The sequence below is a fragment of the Daphnia magna genome, linkage group LG5 (assembly GCF_020631705.1).
Source record: "Daphnia magna isolate NIES linkage group LG5, ASM2063170v1.1, whole genome shotgun sequence".
NCBI classification, from domain to species: Eukaryota; Metazoa; Arthropoda; class Branchiopoda; order Diplostraca; family Daphniidae; genus Daphnia; species Daphnia magna.
This window is the reverse complement of record NC_059186.1, coordinates 1053630-1066789: the sequence shown is the minus strand read 5'-3', so window position 1 is coordinate 1066789 and position 13160 is coordinate 1053630. Positions and strand designations below refer to the sequence as shown.

At 39.2% G+C, this 13160-nt stretch overlaps 1 protein-coding gene across 1 annotated transcript; it reads left to right on the top strand.

Moving 5' to 3' along the window:
• The first annotated feature begins 5394 nt into the window (after positions 1 to 5394).
• On the top strand, positions 5395 to 8734 carry LOC116922332 (glycoprotein-N-acetylgalactosamine 3-beta-galactosyltransferase 1). Its single transcript, XM_032928723.2, has 9 exons — positions 5395 to 5610; positions 6618 to 6746; positions 6995 to 7143; positions 7334 to 7486; positions 7574 to 7712; positions 7784 to 7902; positions 8030 to 8134; positions 8204 to 8361; positions 8432 to 8734. Exons 2-9 carry the CDS (start codon positions 6628 to 6630, stop codon positions 8642 to 8644), a joined length of 1155 nt encoding a protein of 384 aa, XP_032784614.2. The 5' UTR covers positions 5395 to 5610; positions 6618 to 6627; the 3' UTR covers positions 8645 to 8734.
• Positions 8735 to 13160: the final 4426 nt, after the last annotated feature.

Here is a 13160-nt window from a genome sequence, read left to right as displayed (position 1 = left end):
CAAAACGTTAGCCAGGATCACGGAAAGATTTTGGTGGCCGAACATGTCAGTCGACGTTCGAACATATGTGTCATCATGTTACTTTTGCCAAATGCACAAACGTCCACCAGGAGGAATTATAGGTGAACTACAACCAATTCCTATACCAAAGAAACCATTCTCATTAATGGGAATTGATCACGTTGGCCCTTTCAAGTTAACCACCAGAGGAAACAGATACATCCTAGTGGCCGTCGACTACTTCAGTAAATGGGTTATAGCTAAACCAGTACCTGACACGTCGGCCATCTTTATTCGTGATTTCATCCACCAGGAAGTAATCTGTCACCATGGATATCCAGACAGGATCATAAGTGACCGCGGGTCCGCCTTAGCCTCTGCTTATTTGGAAGAAGAATTGGCCCACTGGAATATTCGCCACTCTTTCGCCTCAGCCCAGTATCCTCAATCGAACGGCCAAGTCGAAAAAATGAACGGTACCCTCGTTATGGCCTTAAAAGCATTCGTCAACACCAGACACACCGATTGGGACGAAAAGATAGTAGATGCTGTGATAGCCATCAATACCGCCAAACAAGAGGCCACGGAGGCTACACCATTCGAAGTTGTCTACGGCCGTTCAGCGGAATTATCTCATGAACGACTATTTCCCTGGCCTGAATCAAAGATGGAACGCCATCAAGACTTCCTGAAGAGAGTTGCCGATTTTCGTACAGAAATCCACACAAGATTACAAGAAAAACAGGCGAAACTGAAAAACAGAACGGACAAAAACAGACGGAAGCAGCAATTATTTCAACCTGGAGACTTAGTTCTGGTAGCGAGGACCATTCGCAAAACTAGACTCACGAAGAAACTCCTACCACGATACATCGGCCCATATCAAGTTGTTAAGAAAGTCAGCCCCCTGACTTACCTAGTAGAGGAAATCCCAGCCTCAAGAAAGAAACGAGTTTGGCGGCGAATTCCAGCTCACGTAAGCCAGTTGAAACCTTTCTGTACTCCACAAGACCGTCTTTATGACCATCCTAAGAAGAAACGCGAGAAAGAGACGGCCGTCATCACCCGAAGTGGAAGACGATCAATGCAACCTGCTAGATTTGTTCCGGGAACCAGTTAAAACTTTATGTCCTTTGTGTTCAATGTATCTGATTTCGGTTTGTGGTTACAAACTCGAGTCAGGAAAGGCCGAGTGTTGAGAATTAAGGAACGCACAGCCAACGTTTGGTGCGTAGCCTAATTCTACAACGTCCGATTTACCTCTTAAAAGGGGGGAGATCAGGAGAGTCAAGGTAGTGTAGTTTCTGTAGTCAAGCAGTCTAGTAATGAGACTGGGTTTTCATCATTGTGTTCATCGTGTCGTCTAATAAAGCTAAGTTTTTGGTAATTATCCTGTTGCGTTTGATTCTTTGTTCCCGTTCCGCAACAATATTACTGTAAGTCTTCATTGTTTTTTTCTTTATAATATTGCTGGTTGTAAAGATGATGTTATAATTTGGGGTTTTAGACATTTCACAAATCCAGATTGAACGACTTCAATGTTGAATTTGCAGCTGGGAAAAAATCATCTGTTGGTACCAGTGGGAAAGGCACTCAAAATCTTGACGAACACTTAGTCGATCTGAAAGATCCCCCACTTGCAAAACAGATCATGATGACCCAAGCAGATCTGGACACCAAAATTATGGTAATTTAAGCAAAGCGAAACATTTTATCAATTGGTTACCCATCTGCTATATTTTTAGAACTTTGTCATAAAATCAGAAAATGTTGTATGATTTTTTCACACTGGGGGCGCATGGCGCGCAAGGAATGCGCAACTCTTTCTTTGTCGCGAACACATATCCACGCGGCTGATTTCCCCCAGTGGGAAAAAGTCATACTACATTTTCCCTGTGTCGTTGTACACACAATAATAGTCCTTGAATGGAATGCGCGTTTTTCCCGGGCGAAAAAAATAGGGAAGGGGTTCATGGATCACGATCAAATCGCGGTCGTGGAATAAAGTGCCCAATGGGCAATTTGTAAAAAAATCCCCGGCTCCGTATCTTAATCGGAACAAAAGATATGGCCGCCGGAAAAATCCATCACGCCATAAGAGATCCACACAAAAAAAAAATTTCTAATACTTCTGGAAAGTGGTGTACAGCCTCAGCGGAGGCTTGTACAGTTCTGATTTTTTTTTCAGGAATACATCTTCAACAAATGTATTTGTAAAAAAAATTTAAAAAATCTATCCCCAGTATTTACCTCGTAAATCAGCGAGGTATTTACACGGAGGCTTACGGGTATCCGCGCATTTTCTAACACTTGTGGTGGGTACTGTAAGAATCATGGAGCCTTTCACTCAAGCCTTGGGTGTTCTTCAGAATGAAGAGAAAATGTCTTTAGGCTGCGTTCTCCCAACCATTAAATTGTTGCAAAAAAAAATGGGAGAATTTTCAAAAGATTCTTCGATCGTATATTGTGAATCTCTTGTTCTGGCAATAATATCTGGTCTTCACACAAGATTTGGAGAAATGTTCAAGAACGTTCACATGCGACTTGCGTCAGTATCTGACCCAAACTTTAAAACTATTTGGGCGGATGAAAGTGAGAAGGAGCAGCTGATAACTTTGTTGAAATCAACAGTTCGTCGTCACAAGGCTTTCAATTTGAATCCTGCCTCTGGGTAATTTGATTTCCTTAGCCTACTGATAATTGATTTATATAGCATTATTTTCAATTTGTTGTATTTTTTTTTTTAAGAACAATGGTGGTGATGTTTCACCAAAGAAAAAAACCAGGTTTCTAGATGGATACAAAACAAAACGGGATTCTTTAGAGGCTGGTGAAGTAGAGAGCTACCTTAACGACGGGAGTACAAAATTAAGTTCATTACAAATGTTCCCTACAAAAAAGAAAATCTTCATGTAACTTTTTTTTTGCTTATTTTTTTACTGTTTACAAATGTACAGTATCCCGCACAAAAACCCGAACATCAATTTAACTATTATTGATTTTTTAAAACAAATTAGATACCTTGACTATTACTAATCATTTTTTTTTCGTGGCTCTGCAACCTGCCCAGCATAGCTCTTAAAGAAAATTCTTTAAAAAATCATTAAAAAATCAACAAATTGGTGATAAAATTCAATAAGCTATTCGGATTTTCGTGCAGGATACTGTACTAAATTTTTTTTCTTATTAGGGAACATAATAGTGCGTTGCCATCGTCGGCTGCATGCGAACGTGTCTTCAGCACTGCTGGCTTGATTTTCACAGCAAAAAGAACTCGATTATCGGATCTCAACTTTGAAATTCTAGTTTTTTTTTTAATATACGGGGAATGCTGCCGTTGTTGGATCGATAGTCCCGCAAAAACATCGAAAAAATAGTTCACTGCAATTCACTGGATTTTCTTTTAACATTCCAACTTTGAAGGAAAGTCATACAGAAATAAACTGAAATTTTCTAAATGTTGTGATCGAAAAGTGATCGAATTGAGCGATCGATTGATTACTTCTATTTCAGTGAGCGATGAGCGAGCGATTGATCACTTTTTGGAAATGTTCAATGAACGAGCGATTGATCTCTTTTTGGTGATCAAACAACAAGTCTGCATGGTTTTTAGATTACTGCAAACAGATAAAAAACGAGGGTTTTGGGTCGGGGCGTATGAGTGATCTTCCGCCGCGTGGGGCTGCCATCTATCGAAAATGAGTTTTTGCTTGGAGTGAAACAACACACCCGCAAGAGGCACTCCCACCGGGCGGAAAATCACTCTTTCGCCCCGACCGCCCCGACCCAAAATCCCCGTTTTTTTTTTATAGTAATCCCCGCAAGAGGGTACCCCTTTTCTGAGAGGGAAAATAGCCATAGTGGAGGAACCAGGGGTCTATGACTCTGCTTATGGTGACCGCGTAAATGTGGCAACATCTTACTACGTACGTTGGTAAACTTCTTTATGTAACTAGAAAACGATAACAATGAAGACAAGTAAACTTTTTGTGAGCGGAATTTTTCAAAAAAAATGGTCTTGTTGGGAGGGGTCCTCATTTCTATTCTCGGCTTTATCTTCTATTTGCCAGGATGTGGTCGTTAAGTCGCTCAACGGTGTTAACTCACACTGCGGCAATAACCTTTGGCTTTTGCCTGACGTACATCTTCGATTCGGTCCGCTTATCAAGTCATGTATCCTTCACCAAGATGTAGGTTTTTGAAAATGGCACTCGGTGAGATTCTCAGTCTATTTTCGGGATATAGGCCTACAGCTAAGCTTTTAATCCAATTTTTTTTTAGACCAACCTATTATTGAATTAGTCTATAATGAACCCCTTGCCAATTTGAAAGCTCTTCTAAATATCATTAGACTTTTCGCCCTTTGAAAGACTTGAATGGCAGTAAGGCCAACATTTTATTTATTCGACATTTTCTTCGTTTTTTTTTTTCATTATTAATAATCGATGACGTTACAAAATGCGAATGGCAGCATCATTATTGGACGCATTACATCACCATTTTATTTTTTAAATCTGATTTGTATTCTACTAGTCAGCCACATATACCTGAAGAAGATAGCAATGCAGAGCGATGTTTGGCCAATCTAAAAGGGAAAGCCGCGACTCGTATGGCAGAGGTCGATTTTTCCCATTCGTCCCGGAAGACCATTTACTTCCAGGACCCGTTACGAAAGATTTCTGGTTTTGGAAGTACATTTATTATCCAGTTAAAGAGGCGATTTATTTTTCTTTTGCCACTTTATATTAGGTGTATAATATTAACTGTTTTACAAATCAATCAAGGGGCTTGCCTGCTGTTCCGATACGGCGGTGTCATTCCACTACGTCTCGCCTAATGATATGTATGTGCTGGATTATTTGATATATCACCTGAAACCCTTTGGAATCCGAAGTAATTTACAAGGGACTGCTGCCCCACCCCCGGACCAAGATTTAAAAACCAAGCCATGGCCAGGTCCACCCAATTAAGATGAAATTTAAAATAGAATAAAAGGAAGTTTCTATAAAGTGAAGATATAGCGAATTAAGAAATTATCAATGGACATCTGAGCTTGCTTAAAATAAATTTCTGGATTTTTTTCTGCGATTCACAGTTAATATTTTGCGTAACATTTTTCGTTGATTGGATGTGTTTGCACATGCTAATTTATCATAGCCGCCATAGCATTGTAGACAACTAAGATGGGTCTAAATAAATTTCTAAAGCATTAAACAACAAGTTGCAAGTTAATGCATGAATGGAATAACGTTGCCAGCTTCATTCTATTAATTTATTTATTTGGTTACCCTTTTAGATGACGTTAAGAACGCTAGATGGCCTAATTGTCAACAACAAAAAATAAATGAAAAAGCGACGATAACGTAGAACTACTTATCTAATCCAACCCAGTCGTTGAAATGATAACGATCAATTGACTTGAAAACTAAAGAACCTCGTCTTGTTACTGACCACTTGTCTAAGTCCCGTGCGTTCTAAAATCCCTATGGTCGTGTCTGAGTCATCATTTCATTCTAGTGCCACGTTCCAGGGGGTCGGCGTTGAATTACAAGTTCAGAATTCGGAAAACATTTCAGCAGCTTAAATCTACATTCCTGACCAGGATTAAAGGTATGCTTTTCAGTCGACAAAGTTTTTGTTTTGGAAGACATGCAGATGCAGCTGCTGACATGTCGGCATAAAGGCCTAAAGGCGGGACGTTCGCCACTGCGTTTACTTATTCGCACGAATGTAATTTACTTCAGTGAAAAAACCCGTGTTGTAGACGTAAAATAGATTTTTAACCTGACAACAGAATATTTTCATTGTTCATACATCAGAATTTTAGTTTATGTAATTACTATTCCAAAAATGTATGTGTTCAATCGTGTTCATGCAGAGGCACTTTTAATGAACAGGAACTCACGGTATAGGCTTATACTTGTGTACGAGGGATGTAAGGTAGCAATTAGCTTTGAATTTACCATGTGGTCGATATCAGTATATTTGATTATGACAAACAAAAAGAGAGCAGGTGTAAGGTGCTTTGCCGGTGGCCGAGGCGAGCCCGTTTAAATCTATATAGACCCACATAGAAATACGCCAATGAGGATACAGACAGCAGTTGTTCTCTTTGAAGTGAACAGAGCCAACAAAACATCACTGATGCATTCTGCAAAGATAGTCTAATCGAAAACACTCTGTCATAATAAGCTTAATAGTTTCAAAATTTAAATTCCCCCGGTTGACCCTTCCCCACGAGCGTTTACGGAATCGATACAGGAAAAAATGGACGTGCGATAGGTGATGTGATAGACTATCACTTAAGGCAATTTGGTTATATTTCTTATTATCATTATTTTTTTAATTTTGTGAAGAAAGAACTCGGGCTGGAAATTTTCAAATATGATGAAGGTTCTGAATTGGATTTGACTGTTGGTTTTGTAAGGTCAACCCTTTTAAATGTATGATGATCATATCAATCTTGCAACGTCCGATGTACTTAAATTTGCATTTTTTCTTCAACTTAAAAACGATAGCAAAAGGAACGATGAAACCTTTTTGCAGATTGTAAATTTCACTCAATGTTTGCTTTCGTTTGGTGTGGTGTTCATTTCTTTTCTTTGGCTTATCCTCAGTTTTGCCAGGATGCGGATGTTAAGCCACTCATCGGTGTTGCCTCTGGCTGCAGGAATGACTTTAGGCTTTTGCCTGGCTTACATCTCCTACTCGATCCGCTTATCCAGTTATTCGCCCTTCTCCCAGTTGTAAGCTTATTTTCAAAAATGCCATTGGGTGACGTTGACTATCCTTTTAAAGCCGCTAATACATTCAAATTAAGTAAACCCTATAATTTAGTCTACCACTAACATGATCTGGAATACCGACTAGTCTCAAACTTGAACATTCTGTCCTGAAATGGTTCTTCACATACTGCAAATAGTTAAATTATGAGCTTGCTTCATGAACTAATAACCATTAATTGACCAACATTCGTATATGTTTGTCCGACAAGTCAATCACGTTTTCCGGGAGACGTGGCTAATGATTCCCACGGTCACGGCCACGGCCACCGTGACGTCCATAATGAAGAGGACATGGAAAACGTTTCCAGCCCTGTGCGTGATTTCGGTGTGCATGACAAGCACGAAGACTCACACGCTGGTTAGTCAATCCCCAAGACTTAAACGTGCCTCATTTGCAGACAGTCGTTTGTTAAATTAAAAAAAAATTGAGAAATTGGATAAGAGATGGCTCTGCTGTAAGATGACTTCATCGTCTTCAACGACAACAAGTTATTGAAGTACGCAACGGGGGAACCAATTGTAACAATTACGGTTCCACCTTCTTACAGGTGAAGACGATGTTGCACGAGAATTACGTGATCAAGTTCGTGTCTTGTGTTGGGTCATGACGGGTCCGGATAATCACGAGAAAAAGGCAATTCACGTCAAACGCACCTGGGGCACACGCTGCAATATCCTCATTTTCATGAGTTCTAAAGAAGGTTCAAATTTTAAAGTCTAATTTTTGAAAACATTTTTCATTTTTATTTGTGTGTGTGTGTGTGTGTGTGGTGGTTATTACAACACAGATGAGTCATTGCCTACCGTGGCATTACCTATCGGGGAAGGTCGCGAAAATCTCTGGGGGAAGACACGTGAGGCGTACCGTTACGTTTGGGAACATTATAAAGAACAGGCCGATTGGTTTATGAAAGCAGACGATGACACGTATAAAAAAAAAAATTTTATTCCATGTTTTTGTGGGTGTGCTATTTATGTGTACATATATTTATTGACAGTTACGTTGTGCTAGAGAATCTTCGTTACATGCTGTCGAGTTACAATTCATCGGATCCGATAGCGTTTGGCCATAAATTCAAACCTTTTGTCAAACAAGGATTTTTCAGTGGTGGTGCTGGTAAGCCTAACACTCATATTACAGTTTTCCTTATGAGGAACTTGTGATTGTAATATTGCCTCATCATGCCGTCGTATAGGATGTGTCCAAATGATCTTGATCATTTTTTATTTTCTTTTAATTACAGGATATGTCTTGAGTAAAGAAGCTACCAAAAGATTTGTTGAAAAAGGACTAAATGATTCGAAAATATGTAGACAAGATCCTGGTGGTGCTGAAGACGTTGAAATGGGTTTTTTAAATCAAAGATTATTCAATATAAAATTCCTTTATTTATTTATTTTTTCTCTTTGAATATCAGGTAAATGTTTGGCCAATCTAGACGTGAAAGCTGGTGATAGCCGCGATTCATATGGCAGAGGCCGATTTTTCCCGTTTGTCCCGGAACATAATTTATTTCCAGGAAATGTTACGAAGGATTTCTGGTTTTGGACGCATATTTATTATCCAGTTAAAGAGGCGAGTCAAATTTCCATATTGCCATGCCCTGCATGTGTGAATGTTAATGTCTGATTTCCTATAAATCAAGGGGCTCGACTGCTGCTCCGATACGGCGGTGTCATTCCACTACGTTTCACCTAAGGAAATGTATGTGCTAGAATATTTGATATATCATCTCAAGCCGTTTGGAGTCCGAAGCAATTTACAAGGGACTGCCGCCCCACCACCTGACCACGATTTAAAAGCCACGCCATGGCCGGGTCCACCGACTGAGACGAAAGTGGAAAATTTAAATCACTAATCAATTTTTAAGTCAGTATTGCCAATTCAAAAATCATTGTAGTCTAGACATCAACTGAGCCAGGTCAAAATAAATGTCTAACAAATTTCATATAGCTGAGGTTCACAGGTATAACGTTTTCAACATTTTCTGGGGATTGGTTTTATTTGAATAGGTACTACTACTACGCTAGCCAAGTTGAAGAGTCTTCGGTTCAAGGGAGCGGGCGGAGGCTCATCAAAAGAAAGACAGAAAAAGAAGCAATTTATTGTTATTTTTTTTTTATTAGTATTAGTTTGGTCAAATCCGGCTTTTAGTTCGAAATGCGTGATTCTCCTTCGGAGCGATGGAAAATTACGAAAAAAAGACAACACGTGCTATTCCTGTTACAGAGTAACATCAGATTTCGACTCCAACAATGAAAGAATGTGTGAAACATTCATAAACCCCCTAAATTTGGCGCTTTTTATCGTGAACAACGCACAGGATGCGTCTATTTAGCATAACGGGCTAAAAAACTTCATAACTAAACACTAGATGGCATTTCTCTCTCGAGATTTTCACATCTTGTTGGGGCACGTAGACTTTAGACCCCTTCGACATAAGACCCCAGGGGGGGTCGACCGTAGACCCCTACGTTACGACGCAAGACCCCCGACATTAAAAAAAATATTTTTAATTGTTAATTAATGGACAACGCAAAACCCCTAGCCCCCGACGCAAGGCCCCTGTGTTTTTTTTTTATTTAATGTAACCCCGACTTAAGACCCCGTGCCTTAAAATGTCTAAATATATATCCGACTTTAAGTCCCTGTCCCCCGACACAATGTCCCTGTGTTTTTCGCCATTAAATGTTATCCCGACTCAAGACCCCGTTTTCCAAAACGTGCCAACAATTCCTAACTTTAAACCCCAGACACAAGTCCCCGTAATTTCTGTATTGTCCCCGTGTTTGTTGAATTGCAATTGGTATATTTCTTATCTTGAAATTCATGTTTAGAACATTCTCGCAATTTTTATTATATTTTCATTTTATAGGAATACTGAAATTGTACGAGTCTACATTACTAGGATCGGACTTAAAAATAATTAACAATTGCCCCTCCCCCCATATGACATATGAAATTGTAACCGCGGCCTATTTTAAATCATTCTGATTAATTTGATTTAAACTTACTTATATTATTATTATTATTATATTATTATTATAATTAGGGGGCAATTGTTAATTATTTTTGGGGGGCATTAGTTAGGCGGGCATTAGTTAAGGGGGCATTAGTTAAGGGGACAATAGTTTTAAGGGGCAACAGTCTGGGGGGCAACTGTAGTAAACGCGAGGGGGCATTAGTTGAAGGGGGCAAAAGTCCACATGCCGATACAGGCTGTCATTTAACTGACAGAACCCGTAATTCGAGCTCTATTCGTTTTAGAAGTTCTTCTCTCGACTCCCGAACGAGTTCTTTTCAGGTTCTGCCTAAGTTCAGTACTCGAGGTCGACCGCGTCGCATTCTGGTTGCGGCTGCTGCTGCTCTTGGTGTTGTCGAGCCCGTAATTGTTGCCCCTGCTGTTGTTGAGCCTGTAATTGCGGCCCCTCCTGTTGTTGCTGCTGACCATCACGATCCTCAGCCAGCGCACATTTGTGATATTTGCACCATCAATCCAAAGAATAAAATTTTTATTCCTTGTGGGCACACGGTCTGCCACCAATGTGCCGAGCAACTTGAGAGAGTAGCCCGCAATCTCTGCTTTTATTGCCGTACTCCAGTCGCTCAAATTTTTAATTATTTTCCCTGAATAACTTTTATTTATTTATCAGTATGATCTGTTTTCTTTCCTCATCTGACCCATAAAATTAAATTCGAATAAAACAAACTCGGCTATCCGTAATCCGTTCTCTGTTCAATAACTTTTGCTAAAAATGCCTGGATGTATTAATGATTGTTTTGAGATCCTTTTAAAGGATATTTTAAAGCTGAAGTGTGCAATCTGTTCTCGAGTACGTAATCCCTACAAATGATGCCGCTTTGTTTAAGTGTGGCAGCAAAGATGGTTTTGAAAAAGAAAAATTTTTTTAGGTTAATTTTTAATTTCGGGGGTTTTAAAGCGGGGCTTCAAGTAGATGTAATGATAACATGATTAAGCAAGGGGTTTTCGGTCGGGAAAATATTTCATTTGCAAAAATTACGGGGGCTTGTGTCTGGGGTTTAAAGTTAGGAATTGTTGGCACATTTTGGAAAATGGGGTCTTGAGTCGGGATAATATTGAATGGCAAAAAATACAGGGACATTGTGTCGGGGGACAGGGACTTAAAGTCGGTAATATATGAAGACATTTTAAGGCACGGGGTTTTAAGTCGGGGTTACATTAAATGAAAAAAAGACACAGGGGCCTTGCGTCGGGGGCTAGGGGTTTTGCGTTGTCTATTAATTAACGAATAAAAATATTTTTTTTAATTATGGGGGTCTTGCGTCGCAACCTGGGGGTCTAAAGTCGACCCCCCCTGGGGTCTTATGTCGAAGGGGTCTAAAGTCTCGCTCCCCTTGTTGGCTATAGAGTGGTTCGAGGTTGCCATCTTGGATAGGTATTTCTCCCAGTTTGGTGCAACCTCAAACAGAAAAGCATTGGCAATTTTAGATAAATAGTGCCAGACAACTGTCAGTTTACAGATTATTTCTCATTCTCTTCTTTGTTAAAAAAAATGGGTAGGCGTTATTGCTGTGTCGAAAACTGTTCTAGCAAAGAAGGGAATCATACAGTTTTAAGTTTTTTTCTATTCTCAAAGTGAATGTGCATTCTAAAGTGAATTCTGCTGTGGCTATTCGAACCCAAAACCGACGAAAAATAACTTCTTTTTGAACTTGCAGTGGTTCTCCAGTATTTGGACTTTTTTCATTTTGAAAATATTCAATTAGCTTAGGCCACGTCACTGCCGGAACAATTGGAATGGCATCACGATATTTTTCAAAAGATTTTCGTCAATCCAGTTTGGATCATAAATTTTCAACGACGACAAAAGCTCTAACAACCGATTCTTTGCTATCGGTTCAAGATTTTTTGAAAATATTGAAAGTTCAGGCATTGTAAACTATACCCATTACAAAAATTGTTCACTTTCATTCGTTTCCCACCAAAAATACTAAAATTGCCAATGCTTTTTTGTTTGAGGTTGCACCAAACTGGGAGAAATACCTATCCAAGATGGCAACCTCGAACCACTCTATAGCGCACTGGATGTAATAGGGGTGCGTTTTATCGTCAACCTGTAGTTGAGCTGCTCAACTTTTTTCGTTGACCATAAAACGGTATTTACGTTGGTTGAGTAGAACTTTTTGGTTGAACTACGCAGTTAACCATAAAACGAAAATGGATCTCAACATGTGGAAAGCTCCTCCTCCTTTCCCATCCCTTTCAGAAATGCTTAATTGTAAATTTGATAGAAATTTAAAAAAATAGTTGCTTTAGGAAATAACGGTGTCTATAAATTTTCAAAAATATTTATAATAGTATTACGTCGTTTATTGAAACTTGCTAAAATTTTTAAATATATTGATTAGTGTGAAGTAGCAGACGTAAAACGTCAACATGAAACATTTTTAACAACAAAATGCAGGTGACCCAATTTCTTCAATGTCTATTCAGTAGTTATTTACTTATCTCTAATCTCAAACTTCTGGAATGGTAATAAATGTTAATGAGGAATTATTCCAAAGTTTAACATATTTTTATTTTATATTTTTTTATTTTATATATTTTTATTTTTTATTTAATATTTTACCTCTTGGCCGTAAAACACCATCACACTTTCTATTCATTATGATAAAAAAAAAATTTACAAACGTGTACCACGATCCACGTGCCACGTCCCTTTCTAAAGAAAGCCGTCTGCTGTGATGGCTTGAACAAAAAAAGGTTGCCAGATTAAAGAAAATAAGAATTATTATAAAGTGGGAGGGTCAACCAACTTGAATTTAGTTCAACCACAGTCTGGACTGTGGTTGAACTTTTGTGGTTGAGCTCGCAAAATTTGGTCGAGCACAACCTTGGTTGAACTTTTTGTTAACCATAAAACGGAAATCAAGCTCAACTGTGACGAATTGGTTAACGAAAAAATACGGATTGAGCTCAATTTAGGTTCGGGTTGAGCCAAAAAATTGACGATAAAACGCACCCTAGTTAAAGCCTGAGCTCTAGAACTGTAAAAGTGACTCACCCCTCCGGCGATGGGCGGAGCTTAATCTCGAATGGACACTAGCACCACCACCAAAGATTCTTTGAACTTCGTTGAGAAATCGTCAGCAAAACAGTTAGTTGTTATAAATGTTAAAAAACAAGCATGTTCATATTTTGAAAAATGTTGTTCTTCGACACCAGTAGAACGCGCTGAAGTCCATTCCAAGTTGGAAAAAAGGAGGTAGGGAGTGCGTCAAAACGAATGAACGGGCAAGATAGGGAAGCTCCCGGCTTTAACTATTACATCCAGTGGGCTATGCGTTGGCAGGTTGCGACTTGCGATGAGATGTGTTTACCTGTTGTTGGC

Bases quoted from the DNA above. Each gene is read 5' to 3' on its own strand.
- LOC116922332 (XM_032928723.2), top strand. From the start codon at position 6,628: ATGCGGATGTTAAGCCACTCATCGGTGTTGCCTCTGGCTGCAGGAATG. The intron at 7,487-7,573 runs GTTCAAATTTTA...ATTACAACACAG, and splicing joins TTTCATGAGTTCTAAAGAAG to ATGAGTCATTGCCTACCGTG. The intron at 8,362-8,431 runs GCGAGTCAAATT...CTATAAATCAAG, and splicing joins TTTATTATCCAGTTAAAGAG to GGGCTCGACTGCTGCTCCGA.